Source organism: Stegostoma tigrinum, chromosome 1, assembly GCF_030684315.1.
Source record: "Stegostoma tigrinum isolate sSteTig4 chromosome 1, sSteTig4.hap1, whole genome shotgun sequence".
NCBI classification, from domain to species: domain Eukaryota; kingdom Metazoa; phylum Chordata; class Chondrichthyes; order Orectolobiformes; family Stegostomatidae; genus Stegostoma; species Stegostoma tigrinum.
This window is the reverse complement of record NC_081354.1, coordinates 14,397,829-14,416,072: the sequence shown is the minus strand read 5'-3', so window position 1 is coordinate 14,416,072 and position 18,244 is coordinate 14,397,829. Positions and strand designations below refer to the sequence as shown.

Below are 18,244 nucleotides of genomic sequence, written 5' to 3'. Positions count from 1 at the left end.
CTCTAAAACAAAACATATCACGCAGAGATAAAATGGTCATAAGGTTATTTCAATTACACTTTTTCTAAAATGAGCCAAGTCCAGCCAACGCGGCCTGGTTCTTTTGCCATACTGCAAGCTTCTGGCTCCTTCACAAATCAATACCGCACTCAGTAGTAAATGGGGAGTTATAGGGAGGCAATGGCCTAGTGGTATAATCACTGGACTGTAAATCCAAAAACCCAGATCGTGTTCTGGGGACCCAGGTTCGAATCCCACCAGGGCAGATGGTGGAATGTGAATTCAATAAAATATATGGAATTAAGAATCTCATGATGACCATGAGCCCATCGTCAATTGTCATAAAACCTATCTGGTTCACTAATGTCCTTGGGGGAAGGAAACTGCCATCCTTACCTGGTTTGGCTTACATGTGACTTCAGACCTACAGCAATGTGATTGACTCTAGACTGCCCTCTGGGCAATTAGGGATGGGCAATAAATGCTGCCTAGCCAGCGACACCCTCATCCCGTGAATGAATTTAAAAAACCCTTTGATACTTCAATCCATTACACAATCCACCGTTTCCACAACACACTGAATTCCCTCTACCTGCTATTTTGTGAATCTGCCTTCAAAATTGGACATCAGTTCAGGAGGTCAGTTGTCAGCACGAGTCTGGGTTCAGGCATGAGGAGACCTGCGTTTTTTCGCAGCAGACTTGTGGCAGCTCACAGTTCCCTCAAGGCATCAAGCCTCCAGAGTCAATGGAGCAGCTGTAAAGGTTAGCTGTTAGATGTCAACGCAAAGTCAAGATGCTCTAACCCAGATATGAAGACAAATTCCACAGTGGAATATTTTCAAACCGACACGTCTACATTTGCATTTTCAATTCCCCAGCAACAGAGCACCACATGAGCAAGAACACTAATTACTGACATGTTTGTTTTTAAAACAGTTGTAACTAAAGGGAGTATCTTTACCTGCTGCTTTCAGAGGACATGGCATGTGACTTCATGCATCTTATGTTTCAGGTGTTCTCAGCAAGGTCATGGCCAATATCTATCCCTCAATCGACACCATAAAAACACACTGCTGGTTGTGGGTCCTTGCTGTGCGCAAGTCAGTTGCTTTATTTCCTATATTACAATAGTAATACCTTCCAGAGTTGGTCATCGTTTGGAAAACATTTTCAGGACGAAGAATTTGCAAGAGACATTCTTCGTTAAAAAATTTACTCTTACATGGGATATGGGCATCACTGGAGAGGCCAGCATTTGCTGCCTATTAATTCCTTGTGGCCTACTACACCATTTCAGTGGACAGTTAAGATTCAGATGTTACTGTGGGTCTGGATTCACACGTAAACCAGGCGAGGCAAGGATGGCAAATTCCTTTCCCTAAAATAAGGGCAGTGAACCAGGTGAGATTTACAACAATCAATATGGGCTCATTTGTTTGCACTACTGCCTCACAGCACTAGGGTTCCAGGTTCAATTCCAGCCTCGCAAGACTGAGCAGAGTTTGCACATTCTCTCCTCGTCTGCGTGGGTTTGTTCAGGTGCTCCGATTTCCTCCCAAAAACATGCACGTTAGGTGGATTGGCAAAGCTAAATTGCCCATAGTGTCCAGGGATGTTTAGGTTAGGTGGATTAGAGATGGGACATGCAGGGTTACAGGGATAGGGTGGGGTGTTGGGCTGCTCTTCAGAGGATCAGTGTGGGCTTAATGGGCTAAATGGCCCGATTCCACACTGTAGGGATTCCATCAAATGCTATCTAACATGGTCAACATCGAAGCGACTGGCTTTCCATTCCAGATTCGTTAACCACATCAAAATTTTGCCAGCTGCTATCTTTGGATTACAAGGCCCAGTGACATGACTGCTAAGCCAGCATTTTCTTGCCTTTATGATTTGAGGGGTTAGGCACCTCCAATATAACATTGGCTCTTTTCTGCAACTAAGTGTTACAAAGACAATTAAAGACAATGCGAAACCGCAGGTCAATGACAAGTTGGCTCAAAGCTGGACATGTGCTGGGGGTGATTTACACTTACAGCTCTCGCGCCATTCAGGATCTTCCTTTTCATTCCTTTGCACCATCTCTTGAGCTTCCTTTAAGTTAATGTACAATTGCTGGGTCCTCTCCTCTTCTAGCCGCTTAATCTCTTCCTCTTGTCTCCTCCGTTCCTCCTCCTCTTTTTGCTTTGTAGGAATCGATTAGTTTCAGTAATTATTCAGAACATTTATATTTAAAACTTAACTTTAAGAAGTTGTCTTGAACAATTTTACTCAAGTTAGGGAGGTGGGATTGGGAAGTTCTTGGTGTTAAGAAACAGTTGATGATAAAGCAGTAATACTGTACAGACATCCCAGCATAATATACTGTGCAAAAATAAAGATAATAATTTCCCAGTTACACTGAAGTGTAATCTCCATTTGCATCATATTCTCAGGAGCTCCAGTCATTCACTTTGACTCATCATTTAGTTATTCTTTATTTGCAAAGCAAACAATTCTAACCACTAAGAACACATTCGCATTCCCTTCCATTGCTCAACTATGTACAAAGCTGAACAGGTAAGCAAAATAAGTAGTGCTGGACAGGAGATTTGTAACATTTAATTGTACTATCCAAAAGAATTTGTTGACATGATTTGACTGAAGGACTTTTTCCAAGTGTTGACCTGCTGATCTGGAGCACAACACTGAAATGTTAGCTGAAACTTAAGGTTTCTATTCAGATGTTTTGTTGTTAAGACTGCAAAGAGTGAGGGGGAAGATTTCAAAACAATGCCATGTAAAAATGGGTTTCAGACATATTTGTTAATAATCAAAAAAAAACGATGGCCCACATGTTCCAGTGTGTGTCTTGTTGGATTGAGAGATGCCCATCAGGACCACATGGGAAAATTTTGCTCTGTACATGCACGCTGGAATTGCCCAGAAAGTTTTAACCTTCAATGGGCCGATTGCCACAATTCTCCACAAACATGTCCAATATCAAGCTCAGTGTCTGAGACTTAGACCAGATACATTGGACTTGCTCATTCGGTTACCCTGCAAGCACTCCACTGGTTAGTAACTGATCTAACTCAGTGTTGTCAAATCTCTCTCTCCTCCCTCACACACCCACCAATCTAAAAATTACCCATCCATTCATCAAAAGACTCATATCTTTAAAAAAAGAGCAGAATATATCTAAGGCTCATGTTGCATTAATTCTTTACCCTAAACCTTGACACTCCCTCCAGCTCACGTTTCCTTGGCTCCCAAAGTAAACAAACTGAAGGGGGTCAATATTTACAGTATCTACACTGGGGAGCAATGATGCAGGTTATGTATTTCTAGACTCTGTGCAAAGGAATGCTCATTTCACACAGGTTAAAACCCTGCTTAATTTTTACAAGCTTCATTTGAGGGAGCTGAATGGAAGTAACTTCCTATGGCATGTAACAAGTGTACTGAAGGTTAGTAAAAAGACTAAATAAAACTAAATATGTATCCTATTTCAACAAGCAATTTTAAAAATGGCATCTATTGAGCCAGCTGCTATTCTGATCACCATCTTGGTTTAAAGGACATGTGAAATTTCATTCACTTTTGATTATAATGGGATCACTGGGGACAAAAAGAACCTTTAAACTTTTATTCACTTTGTATTTGGGTTGTACAGGAGCTCAAAGCAATGAGAATCAAGGCCCACAGTCCAAGAAGATAAAATAGTTCTAAACACTCATCTGGTTGTATGCCAATAAGCAAAGACACATTTTGATCAAATTTAGACGCAAATGAAAATAACTTGCAAGCTTAAGCAAAACAAAAACCCAAAATAAAAGACCCGAACTAACCGAGATATATTACTAATCTGTTACAGGAGAATAGGTAATAAAAATTTAATAGCAAATTTCATGCAAGGTTAAAATTCATAAATTAAGTGTAAAGTAGATAATGTTGTTCGCTGATAGTAGGAACTGCAAATGCTGGAGAATCCAAGATAACAAGATGCAGAGCTGGATCAATGCAGCAGGCCGGCTTATGTTTCGAAGGGTCTAGGCCCGAAATGTCAGCCTTCCAGTTCCTGAGGCTGCTTGGCCTGCTGTGTTCATCCAAATCTACACCTAATTTTATTCACTTATGAGTTTGAGTTAATAGAAATATTTTTACTGAACAGAGATTAGCAACGTAGCCAACAACACACAGTGGCTCTCAAACTGCAGAAAAAAGGGAAGGAAGCGATGCCCGGTGTTACATTCTTTGATAAGCATTTTGGAATCAAGGTTCTAAATATATGTTACACAGATTAATCAACAAAACTGGAAACAAATTACTAACTGAAAGATTCCTTTCAGAACGCAAATATATTAAACATCTTTGCGATTCACACTTAACATATTGTGTTCCAGGAAATGGGATATTTTTTCAAATACCTTTCTGAATATCCAGATTATTAAAAGTCAATGAAAGTAGATTTTGTCCAAACAATATCCTCAGTTTAGGAATTAAAACACACTTCAGGAGAAATGGGTTTTTGACATATTAGCATAAGTCAAGGCCTAGATTCAGGCCTCGCTCTCCATTCAGTCTCCATACCAGTTATAAAAGCTACAAATCAAACTGAGGTAGGAAGTGCTTCCTGTTAGGCTTCTTGACCTTCAAGTTAATCCCAAGTAAGCCCTGCTTACTTATTAAATCAAGTGGACCAGGGACAGTTTTAAAAAATAATAATAATAAACCAACCACCCCTGGCTTGGCTACTGTCTTCCTTTGGCATGAACAGCCACACTGTTGAGATGTTCATTGCTACTCAGCCAAGTTATCCCTGCAGGAATCAGCACATGTGGAAGAGAACTGGAAAGCCTAAATGGTTCAGGTTGTTGTCCAGATTTGGACAAATCCTGGCTGACAGGTTCAGAAGTGGGTAAAAAGATTCCATTGCTACATCATGAGATGTCCCACAATAGGTCAAGATCATTCATAGTGGCAATAAACCCCAATATTCCACCAGTCTTTTTACACTCACTGCCCGTAGTCAAAATTCCACAGTGCCTACATTGGAGCTAGACTATTTTGTTCTCATAGCACGAGCATTTACTTGCCACCCCAAATTTTCCCATCAAACCGGTGATGAGCAATTTTCTTGTAAATACACCAAGAGTACTGCAGTTCAAGTAGACGAAGCAAATGACAATATTTTTGAGAGGCAGAATGGCCTACAGCCTAGAGCGGAACTGGCAGCTAGTGCCGCTCCTGTACTCCTACAAGAGTAACCAAGGGGAGGGGTGTGTAGCTTACCTTAAGTTCCATTTGGATTCGCTCCTGCTCTGCAGCCACTTTTGTGGCCTGATCCATTTCAGCTTTCTTCTCAGCCTCCTTCTGTCTGCTGATACCTTTGTTCTCCAGCCGAAGTGAGGTCGAGAATCTTCGGATCAGTTCCTTCTCCTTCACCTTCCTGTCAAAGAAAGAGCTTATTAAATAAGTCAACCTAAAATCGGCAAGTGCCTCTACTGGGTGCTTGAGATATCCTGGAAAGACTCAATCTTCAAATCCAAGTTAAACATAGAACACCTCTCTAGGGGTGACCGTTACTGATCTCAATCTCGATAGTTTAGGCATTTAAAAAGTTAGCTAGAAACAAATGCTCCTGTTCCTTGACCAGCCGCCAGTGCACCAACATTAAACAAGTACATAGTTATGATTCAGATAAAGGTATCAATGGATATCTGACACCTAGAAATTAACACCAACCGAGTCAACATTTTCAGAAAACAAGTAGGAGGGGAAAAGACAAGACAAGAAGCTTGTACACTACATTGAGGGCCTGGAGAGGGAACATGCAGCTACCACCTGTGGGCCTGAAATTCACCCCACACTTATCGTCCCAGCTGATGTTAGAGCAGTACAGCGCAGGAACAGGCCCTTTGGTCCACAATGTACATATTATTGCTGAACAAGTCAGATCCCAGACTGGCTTTGTAGCTCACGTGGTTTCAGTTTTGTTTGTATAGTGCTGCTGTTTCTGAAACATAAATAATCGGATGTTGCAGACTTTGTTCGAGTAATACAAAAAGTTTATTAATAGGGGAAAGTAAGGTAAAACAAACTGTCTCCACATAGAACACATTCAGGTATTTGAAGACATGCAGCAAAAATAATTCCAAAATACTCCACTTACGTTTAAAAATTTTTAAACAACAGCTTTTACACAAAACCCAAAACACAATTTTCACTTGCACTCAAAAAACAATTCCAAACTGCAACATATAGAAGAATTAGACAATTTGATCTATCAAGTCTAATCTACCATTTGATCACGGCAGATATGTTTTTCAACCCCATTGTCCTGCCTTTTCCTTGTAACCCCTGATCAATCAAGAATCCCTGACCAATCAAGAATCACACCTGTGCCAAAGGGTTGAAAGAAATTCCTCTCACCTGTTTGAAAGGGTCATCCCTCATTGAGGCAATGTCCTCGAGTCCTAGCTGCTCCTACTGGTGGAAACCTCCTCTCCATTCAGGCTTGTAACTTTCAGATTTCCCCTCATCCTTCCAAACTCCAAATACAGGCCTAGAGTCCTCAACCACTCCTCGTATGACAAGTCCTACAGTCTCAGGATCATTCTTGTATACCTCCTCTGGATGGCCTCCAGTCACATTCTTCCTTAGATGCAGAGGCCATAACCACTCAACATTCCAAATGCAGCTTTTACAGCCTCAATAGTACATCTCTGCTCTTGTATTCTAGCCCTCTTGAAATAAATGCTAACATTACATTTGCCTAACTAACTGAATCTGTATGCTACCCTTAAAATCCCAAACTTGTACTCCCAAGTCTCTTTCTGCTTCAGATTTTCAAAGCCTTTCCCCCTGTTCAAGCCAGTGGATTGGCCATGCTAAAATTTCCCACAGTGTTCAGGGAGAGATAGATTAAGTGGGTCTGGATGGGATGCTCTGAGTATTGGTGTGGGCTTGTTTAACACGAATAGTTTTGGTCTCAACATTGACCCCGGCAGGACTCCAGTAGTCACCAGGTAGCATCCCGAAAAGAAAATCCTCTCTCTTCACACTCTGGCTATCTGGCAGATAGCCAATCCTCTATCCACGCCCGAACCACCATGGGCTCTTACCTTATTTAGCAGCCTCTTATGTGGCACCTTGTCAAAAGCCTTCTGGAAATCCAAACAGATCACGTCTGCTGCCTTTCTTTTGTCTAACTTGCACATTACCTTCTCCGAGAATTCAAACAGATTTGTCAGGTGTGACTTCCTCATGACAAATCTGTGCCAACTTAGTCCTATTTTACAACACATTTTCCAGTACTCCATAGTCTCATCCTTAATAATGGTCTCTAAAATCTTACCATCAAGGTCAGGCTAACTAGATTCCTGTCTTCTGCCTCTCTCTCTATGAAAATGGAGAGGTCACATTAGCCAATTTTCTAGTCCCCTGGGACCCTCCCTGACTTCTTATTCCCGAAAAATCACCACCAATGCCTCTTCAATCTCCTCAGCTATCTCCTCCAAAACTCTGGGGTGTAGTCCATCTGGGCTGTGTAATTTATCAGCCTTCAGACCTTTCGGCTTCCCCAGCACCTTCTCCTGGCTGGTGGCCACTCCATTCACCTCCATCTACTGACTGTCAAATTCTGGTATGCTGTCTGCATCTTCCACAATGAAAACTGATGCAAAGTACCTTTTCAAGATAACAAAGCGTGTAGCTGGATGAACACAGCAGGCCAAGCAGCATCTCAGGAGCACAAAAGCTTTTGTGGTCCTGAGATGCTGCTTGGCCTGCTGTGTTCATCCAGCTCCACACTTTGTTATCTTGGATTCTCCAGCATCTGGAGTTCCCATTATCTCTGATCACAAAGTACTTTTTCAGTTCCTCTGCCATTCTTGTTCCCCAATACTACTTGTCCAGCCTCATTTTCCAGCGGTCCAATGTTCACTCTTGCCTCTGTGTGTTTTAGATATCTAAAACACAGTCTTGCAATCTTCTTTAATCTTACTAGCTAGCTCACTCATTTCATCATCTTTGGCCCCACCCTTATTGTTTTGTTCTAAAAATGTTATCCCTGGCTGGCTTTTAAAGGCTTCCCAATCTTCTGGTTTCCCACTATTCTTCAGCTGATTGTATACTCTTTCTTTTGCTTTTATGCTGTCCCTGACTTCCTTTGTCAGACATGGCTACATTGTCCTCCCCTTAGTATGTTTCTTCCTTCTTGGGAAAAATTTCTGCTGTGCCTCCTGAATTACCCCAGAAACTTCTGCTATTGCACTCCACCATCTTCCATACTAGGCTTTCCCCCCCATCTTCTCCGGCATGTCTTTGTAATTAAGAAAGTGAGGATCTGGAGAAACACAGGTCAAGCAGCAGAAAAGGGGCAGGTAAGTCGGCATTTCAGATTTACGCCCTTCCCTCTACTCATTTGTAATAAAGTTACATCTGATTCTAGCTTCTCCCTCTCCAACTGCATGATAAATCCTATCACATCACGGTCACTGCCCCCTAAGGGTTCCTTCACCTTAGACTCCCTAATCAAGTCTGCCTCATTACACATCAAACCCAGAATTGTTTGTTCCCAAGTGGGCTGCAACACAAGCTTCTCCCAAACAAAACCCTTAGACATTCCACGAATTCCTTGCCTTGAGATCCACTATCAATATGATCTTACCAATCCACCAGCATATTGAAGTCCCCCAAGATAATGTGACAGTGCCTTTCTTGAATGCCTTGCTATCACCTGATTTACTTCCCACATCCTGAGTGTAACGAGACCACTCGTACACAACTCCCATCAGGATGTTTTCTCCTTTGTGGTTCCTCAATTCTACCCACACCGATTCTATGCCTTCTGACTCTACATCACTTCTTGCTAATTTCATTTCTTGCCAACAAGTTAGCCTTTCCCCATTTGCCCACCTGCCTATCCTTTTGAAAGGATGCGTATCCTTGGATATTTAGTTCCCAGCCCCAAACCCCCTGCAGTCATTTCTCTGTGATACCCATGGCATCATACCCATCAATTCCAACCCACGCTACAATCTCATTTATCTTGTTTCGTATATCACATGCATTTAAGTGCAACACCCTCAGTCCTGTGTTGACTGCCCCTCTCCTCATAGTTGTCCCCTTATCTGCTGTGACTGAAGTTAGATTCCTGACTGTCTATACTCTGTCCTATTAGTTGTTGTGGAAATTTCAGCCTCTGCTGAGCCTCCCTTTTGACATTTTCCATAACTTTGCATGTAACTGACACCGCACCTCCCCCCCCCAACATAATTCACAGCTTACATCAATGTGCACAGAACATATTAAAATACTCAGATACATGAGAACTTTCAGTGATCTCAGCATTTGGCAATGCAGACCCAAGGGATGAATGGCCTACTTCTGCTCTGCTCCTCTCAAGTTTTAATGCTACAGAACAGCACAGTTCAAACAGGCTCTGGGAACTTGCAACGAAATCTCTGATAGAAGGGGAAGTAATGGCCTAACTGTGTCATCACTGGTTATTAATCCAGTTAACCAGGTAATGTTCTGAAGGGTTCACATTCAGATCTCACCATGGCAGATAGTGCGTTCGAATTCATTTTTTTTTAAATCTCAAAGTAAGAATCCAATGACAACAACAAAACCATGTCCTTTTGGGAAGAACTGGTGTCCTTACCTGGTCTGGCCTATGTGTGGCCGCAGGCCCATAGCAACGTGGTTGCCAAGTCGGCAGTTGAGTTAATTAGGGATGGGCAATAAATGAAGATAATTGAGGGAGCAAAGCACAATCATCACGAGTGCCCCATTCACTATCAACTCAGATTTAAAGTTGTGAGCCTCCACCATTCTGGACAGTCTAGGTTGGAGTTCAAATACAGTGCATGCTGATTCAGAATTAGGAATGGTACCAATAGGCAGAGTTAGATCAACTTTTGATAGACCAGGGAGTTAAGGCTTATGGAGGGGCAGACAGTAAATAGGAGGTGAGACCATAACCGGATCAAACATGATCTTATTGAATGGATGGACAGGCTGAAGGGCCAAATGGCCTACTCTTGCTCCTGTGTCATATGAGCCAGAGAACACAGCTTTTGCCTTTTTGAGGACAGTTTAAAAAGATCCTTTTTGCACTGTACATTCGATTTTCATATTTACAGCCTTTAGTGAGCGAAGAATGATGTTACTGCAAAATACTAAAAGGGGTGCTCCTTACCTCAGTTCTCCTGCCTCTTTGTGTGCCTGTTGTCTTGCTCTCTCTGCAATAATTTCGTCACAAATTTGATCGTATGGTTTGTCTCCTGGGCCCTCGCCCATTACCCAGACCCACACGTCATTATCAGCTGCCAGTAACCAGCTCACTGATTTCCCATTCTCTGTATGTGAAACAAGGAAAAGTTTGAAAGCTGGTAAACATTTAAAATAAATGTTTAGAGAGGTGGGATGCCCTTCAGAGGGATTAATGTGGACCTGAGGTGCTAAACCATCTGCTTCCACACTGTAAGGATTCTATAAGTGTAGATATGTGCGCACTGGCAGTGCCAATGCAAAGGGTGCGCTATTGTGCAAAGTGTACTGACTCGCAGAGTTTAACTGGGAAATTTAATAAATAATGAAAGAAGGCAGCAGATGGCAATTGGAAATCAGAAACGTGGGGGAAGAGGGTGGTAAGAGAGATTCTTTGACTACACATCCCCTACCACCCTACAGTCCCCACTGTCTCTGCACCACAAGTCACTATAGTCTTCCTTGCATTCCTCCTTTTGGCACAAGGGCGAGAGAAAGAAAGGAAGTGTGTGTTTACAGGATGGTGGCAGGGTTGGGGAAGAGCAAGGTCAAGGCACAGTCTCAAATAAGAAGCTTTCCATTGAATGGTCAGCACTGTCTACTGCGAGTACACAGTGAAGTTTCTATTCTCTATTTTAGGATTTCCCTTCAAATGAACTGCAGGGTGATCATCTGATTTCTGATGAATTCACAGCAGAGACTTTGGTGTTTTAAAAAAAAGACACATCATCTAAGCAAGAGGGATGAGAATAGCCATTTGAAAGTTTCTTCCTACTGAATCCCATTTTCTCTGCCTCTCCCGGGAGTTGCAAGCTCTTAAAATCATACAAGATTCCACAACTTCCGGCAGACATCGAGCACACAGTTTGAGTCGCCGTTCTTCCACTGCCAACAGAAAATCCAACTATGAGGAATGTCAGAGTCGAGACGGACTTCAATCTCAACAGATATCATCCTCACGAAAGGGTTAAATGGAACATTAACAGCAGAAATCCCATCCTGTCTCAACCAGGTGCTGTTGGCATTAAGACTGGGCTCAAATCTCACTCTGCAAGGGTAGATTACAAAATGAAAGCTAGAAAAGGAGACTCTGCTAGACCTGCTTCTTGGTAATGACCTGGGCCAAGTACATCAGGTTACAGTGGAGGAACATTTAGGGAACAGTGATCATTGTATCATAGGGTTTAGGATGATGGAGAAAAAAAAATTGACCAAACAACTGGCACACAGCAGCTTCAGTGGGTAAGAACAGAACTGGACAGGGTAGGCAGGAACCAAAAGGTTGATGGGGAAAATTAACAGCTGAACAATAGGCAACCTTCAAACAGGAGATGGTACGAGTACGGTCGAGGCATAGTCCCTCAAAGAGAAAGCTGAATCAAACAAATCAAGAGCTTCCTGAATGACATAGGAGACTTCTTTTTTTAAAATATTGCTTATATAATATACATAAAGATTCAGATGTAAATTAAAAATCAAATAAGAGAAGCAAACAGGAATTACCAAAAAAGACAGCCAAGGTCTTCTGTGAGCACATCAATTGTTCTAATTCTTCTTTTGCCATCCTTTTACAAATGAAGAATGAAAATAGGGATTTGTACATAGAGGCAGAGGACGTGTTGAGGTGTTAAATGAATACTTTTCATCTCTTTGCATCTGAGGCAGATGCTTTCCAGGCTATGCTGACAATAGAAAACTCAGTCACAGGCAGCATTAGGAGATCTGTTACAACTTAAAAGCTGACAAGGTACCAGGACTGAATGAAATGTATCCAAGGCTCTTGAAGGAAGAGAGAGGGTGCAAATTGTGGAGGCTATTAGCAACATCTTTCAATCTTCCCCAGATTCAGGAGTGGTGCTGGAGGATTGGAGAATTGCAATCATCACATCCTCATTGAAAACGTTTGTAAAGATTGGCCCAGCAATTACAGACCAGTCAGTTTAATTTAGTTGGTGGGCAACAATTATTTGCGATATAATTAAGTCACACGGGAAAATATGGATTAAATTGGAAGCACCAGCAAAGATGTTATGCAAAAATAGCATCTAACAAATTTGCTGGAGGTTTTTGAAGTGACAGAGGGATATAGGTGAGGGGGAGGCTGTTGAAGTGGTGTTCATGGACTTCCAAAAAGGTACTCTTTAGCAATGTGAATACAAAACTGGCTATGGAATATGAATCAGACAGTAATGGTAAATGGCCATTTTTCAGGCTAGAAGTGGCAAGTCTCTCCAGCAGTTGTTTTTTTTTAAAAAAGATATTTATTCATGATCTGGGTTTTGGTGTGCCAGGGACAATTTCAAAGTTTAAGGATAACACAAAACTTGGGAGAACTGTAAACGGCAAGGTGGTCAGTGTAGAACTTCAAAAAAGGACACTGAAAAATTAGTGGTTTGGGCAGAAAGTTGCAGATGAAGTTCGATATAGAACAGCGTCGGAGGGATAAATTTTAGTTTAAAAATAAACAATGTAGAATAAACCGTGCTATTCAACAGACCATGCAGAATTAGAAGGACCTGGTGTGTACGTATATTAAAAGATGGTAGGATAGGTGGACGAGTATTCCACTTAAATTCATTCCTCCACCATAGTCAGATTTATTGATTCTCTTGATCAAATATACACTTGCGTCAGACATAAAATTTCCAGATAATAACATCCATTTTCATCGTCATTTTGCTTTTCCCTGGATTTGATGATGATCTCAGAAACTCCTTCAACCCAACACTCCCATTTCCCAGGTCAGCTTTCATTTCTCCTTCAGTCTTTGTTTTCAACCAGGGCTAACCCACAATAATACATTCACTGATTTAATCAACCAAGCATTGTAGGTCTTGGCCCTGTGGCCAAAATCCAGACTATATTTGATGTAGAAATACAGAATTGAGCCCAATCCCATTGATCTGGGGAAACAGGGACAAGAGTAGACAAATATCTCGGATTTTCCAGCATCTGCATTTCCCATTATCTCTGATACAACAGTGGACAAGTCAGCTTCAGTGAATTCAATCATGACTGATCTGTACTTCAAATTCAACCACCCACCCTTGTTATTTATTCCTCGATATCCTTGCCAGACAAAAATTTAATCAAGCTTAGGTTTATAAAAAAAAATCAGAATCCCTCTCCTTTTGGTTGAGACACCAGAATATTTTAAAACAAAATGCTAGATAGTGTTAACTCCTCAACCAAGATTTAAGAAACAACTCTGAACAACAGCCTTTGGAGGCAATTGTCAATTTCACACACCTCAGGTGCTGCCAGACCTGGAGTTTTCCAGCATATTCTGTTTTTAATTCCAGATTTCCAACATTTGTAGTACTTAGCTTTTGTTAAGAAGTGATATTCCAGACATTATCACACTGAACATGGTGGAAATTGATGGCACATTTCCTACATTAAAACAGTGGCTACATTTCAAATGTTTCATTAGCTGTAAAATGCTTGAGACTTTGAGATCACAAACGACACCACGGGAATAAAGTACCTTATTTAATTTTAAATTGCTCTCTCTGCACTCTCAAAATTTGAGGCTCTTGAGATCAGCTTCAATCAATTTAATTTAGTGTCAACGTGGCTCACCCACAAACCAGGCACTGGTCTGGCATATTTACATTAAATGAAGGCTTCACTTGTCCTTGACTGATATTTTCACACAGTTCCAGTCAATTTCATTCCAAAGGGAAAATAGCATAGCACTGAGCCACAAGTCTCCATTCTGCATCAGTTCCTAATTTAATCACATACTGGGTTCGATGGTGCTGGGTAGACCTTACAAAACAAAACGACAGCTTTGGCAAAGCAGCAAATTCCCCCACATCAGCTTCCTTTGGGTCAGAAGCAGAGCGTTGGGAGCTGAATAGCCTGCTACCTATTTTAAATACATTGACAACTCCAGCCTTCAAGCTCTTGCTTTTTGTGCTGTTTAATTTTCCAAGGAAATTTTGTTAAGCATGATCTCAAAATTGCTGAAAAGTTTTATCCTGTCCATTTTTCCTGCCGATTCTAAAACAGGCAACTGGATTTGCCTCAATGCTTTGCCTGAGAATTCCAACCGAAACCAAACTTTGCTTTTATTTTCCCTCAAGCTGCATTAAAAAAACTAGCACGCAGTGAACGTGAAGACTTTCAGCTACAGTCAATATATATTTTTTTAAAATTATGATTTCTTTTCCTGCAATTTACAATTTCATTAAGGTGGTTGACGGAGTGAGATTTGCAGGGCTCTGTGGAAAGCCAGAGGTATATGGAACTGATTGGATAACTCTCAGACAGAGAGCCATGCATTTCTGGCTTTACGTAATGAGCAAACTTATAAAGTTTATGTAATAAATACAAGCCACTTCTGAAGGAGCAAGTCTTCTTGGACTCTTAACTGTTAAGAACTTTTCCTCTCTCCACTCATACTGCCAGGCTTCTCATTTCTTATTTGCAGCCAATCTAGCACTTTGTGGACTCTGGAAATACCCAGCAGGACTATGGAGAGAAACAGTGTTTCAAGTTGACATGACTGTTCAGAGCACACAGTCTGTTTCAGATTTCCAACATCTGTAATATTTTGCTTCAATGCTCAAAAATCAGCAGTTGCAAATGAAAATGGAGAACAATAATCAGTTACAAATAAATCATTGCAGAGACATTGTACATCAACAATGCATTTGTTCCATGCTCCAATACCACACTCACCAACAGGTGAGAAAGAAACTAAAAAAAGAGAATTTACTCTCACCACAGTAGCAGCAGGAAGGTGAAGCATGACTCTAGGGTGTGAATTCAATTGAGGAATCCTTGGTTCTGCAAGACAACTGACAGTCACAGGTGACTGGCTTGAAATGTCACAGCCCCGGCCCGGTCATTAAAAAGGCATCTCGCTGAGCAACTATGATTTGATTCCGTGTTAATTTTAAAAAAAACACAAATATGGAGGTGTTGGAAAAGGCAAATCAAAATATTTTCCAAGATTAAACCGGAAAGGAAGGGGTTATAATTAGCAGAATGGGGAGAAAGGGTTACAATGGTTTTCTCCCAAAAAGGAGTATGAAGTCTGAGGGGGTGGGCTTTGTTGTATATGCAATTACGTCAAGCCTGCACGATACCACGTGGTAGCTTTGCTCCCGCAGTCCTCTTTAGTGTTGGGATCTACAGAGTCTGTTTAGTCTCACTTGGTAAAGTCACTTACCGGTCTAACTAGAAGAGACATCCGGATTGAGTAAGTAGCTTATTCCTTAGCAGCAAGTTACACTGACGTGACGGACACCGTTGCAGAGACTACCAGGTCCTAGACACAACATCGTACCCCTTTGAGACATGAGCTGTTCTTTCACAGAGTTAAGATCTTATTGGGTAGTGCTTAAGGCACACTGCTTTTAGATCCTTGTGTGGCCATCAGTTGAAAATTTAAGATTATGAAATGGTGCGATACAGTAATATTTCAACTTATGAGAGACCAGAACTCATCCGTAAAAATATGAAGATTGAAAATAGATATGAATAAATCCAATTAGGAATTCAGGAGAAACACCCAATCCAGAGAGAGTAACTACAACGCCGATTAGGAGTAATCGAGATGAATGACATAGATGCAGTGCAGGGGAAGCAAAGATATGAGGGAAAAGGCGTTTGAAATTTGCAATTTTTCTTGTATATCTTTCTATGTTTGGAATTGAGAAGTGGCTCACGTTGTGAACAAGTAGAAGCATGGACTAACCGAGCTGAAAACATTAACTACATCAAACCAGCCCATGTAAAATCACAGACAATTCAAGGAGGATTCACGTACAGAGACGGAGACAAGAACGTGGAGATGAGACCACAGGTCAGATCATGGTCTCATCAAGTGGCAGAACAGGCTCATACACTGAATGATCGAACCCTGCCCAAAGGGGCAGCATAAGTCCCACACCAGCTCTCTACTGATTCCACATCAACAAACTCAGATGACTCGAAAATTAAAAGGTGGTCTTCAGTGTGCCACACTCTGAAGTATCTTTAATATTAAGGTATACACAAGTCAGGTGACCATATTGCTAAACACAAATCTACATACAACTATACAAAACCTTCATTTTTAAAAGAGATACCAATATGCCTCTGCACAGGAACTCAATCACAAAGAGATATGACCAGAAATGGGATTTTAAACGCATTTTAAAAAGATGGAAAATCCAAGGTTAAGTGCCTGCAAGAGGGTATTCCTGAGTGCAAGGTCATAGAGTGGTCAAAGGTGGTCACCAACGACTGGGTCAAGATAAAGGAATGCAGAAGAAACCATAGTTGGATAAACACATTGAGTGTGAATGTGGGATGAACAAATCCACAACAGTTTGGCAAATAGGACACCAGCAGCTTCCATCTCAATTCCAACTTCTCCGGCCACATGCAAAGAAAAGCATGGAAGCAGAGCGTATCAAGGCAATTAGTTGGTCTTTTCTGATGGCCTTGACAGGCACAAACGTGGGCAGGCTGCTAAATCCCTTCGCCATTGTCCGTAGTTTGGGAGGTAGAGCTGGGCATGACCATCATGTACTTCCTTTTACAACTCTCCCCAGCTTCAAACAGGGCAGTTGACAGGTGGAGGGTGCAGATCAAAAATCCAGCTCCTCAAGTCCAGCCCAATAAGCCAACTACTGAAACAAGGATGCAGCAAGACAGCAGGTATAAGCACTGATTCAAACTATTCAAAAATAAATGGTGAGGGAATAGGGGGTTGGACGTTCACCTTGGTGTGAGATTCAACACAGACCACAAGGAGTATGCCAAGACCAAATACTGACCCTGGAAAAATTCTTTTACTGAAGATAGCTCCAGAACGAAGACAAAAGATGCTAGTGAGACATTGCGGCCTTTTCTGTTTCACGAGCAATGATGTAACTAACACAGCTGATTTGCAGGAGAACAGATAAAATCTTGAATTCTTTAAATCGAGTTGTGTTTCCTTATGAGAGCTCTACTTGGCAGCAGAATGTTGCACATAGGAAAGTATTTTTTAAATCATTCAATTCTCCATTTTCTAGTAGTCTGACAAACCGATGAGCACATCTTGTGCATGAGTGCCATCAGACACAAAAGGCTTGGAAAGCTAGTTGACTTAGAATTTTACTGTGCAGAAAAGTCCATTCAGCCCACTGTGAATGCTTTGCCCACTCCACCCTCCATTTCTCCCACTGCTTCACTGTCTACCCATAGCACTGCAAAGGTTTCCCTTTCAAGATGAGATCCTAGCTAAACTTGGAAGTTACAACTCAATCTGCTCCAAGGACACATCTTGCTGTGTAAAAAGTATTTGCCCCCTCGACAATTACATTAAACCACTGTCCCTCTGTTGCTAGTACTTCATCCTTGGAAACACTTTCTTCTCATTTATTCTATCAAAAAGAGGTGCATGGATTGCAAGATTTTAAATTTCCCATCAATCTTTTCTGCTCTCACGAGAACTACATTAAACAAATAAAATGCATTCCATGTGGGCTTTTGTTTTAAAAGCTTTTTGTGTTTAATTGACCTGACAAACAAACAAACTTACTTTTTGAAATTGTTTTTTCCTTTGGCTCTAGTTTTGCTTCCCTTTCCTTCCACCTTCGAATCTGTTCCTGTCTCATTTTAAAAAACAGAATCTGCTTTTGTTCTTCATTCAGTTCAGCCAGAAGCTCTGGCTCAATGTACATGGTCTCCAATATTTGCTGCAGCATTGTCAAAAACTTTGTTCTTTTAATAGTTCCTCCAACAGAGAAAGCTAAGGTTGTAGTCTATCGAACGACTGAAGAATCAGGAGTAACCCAAAACGTAGTCAGTGCTTGTAGTGCCAGTCACCTAAAGGAAAGGATAAACAGAGGTTTTTTTTAAAAATTCATTCACAGGATGTGGGCATTGCTGGCAAAGCCAGCATTTATTACCTACCCAAACAGATTAGACAAATAGACGGTACTGAGTTCGTCGTAACTACAATGGTGTGACTTGCTGAGTATTCTGAAGGGCAGTTATGCGTA

General features: G+C 41.4%; 1 protein-coding gene across 8 annotated transcripts in view; it reads right to left on the bottom strand.

The window, feature by feature from the left end:
• Positions 1-18,244, bottom strand: part of sh2d4a (SH2 domain containing 4A) — a 45,012-nt gene that overhangs the window by 17,629 nt on the left and 9,139 nt on the right. For all 8 annotated transcript variants that reach the window (XM_048543343.2, XM_059653439.1, XM_048543332.2 and 5 more), the window contains 4 exons: positions 17,782-18,068; positions 10,189-10,348; positions 5,277-5,433; positions 2,039-2,186 (listed from right to left, as the gene is read on the bottom strand). In XM_048543343.2, the coding sequence (XP_048399300.1) occupies positions 2,039-2,186; positions 5,277-5,433; positions 10,189-10,348; positions 17,782-17,947 (631 nt within the window). In that variant the 5' untranslated portion in view covers positions 17,948-18,068. The remainder of the gene's footprint in view (positions 1-2,038; positions 2,187-5,276; positions 5,434-10,188; positions 10,349-17,781; positions 18,069-18,244) is intronic.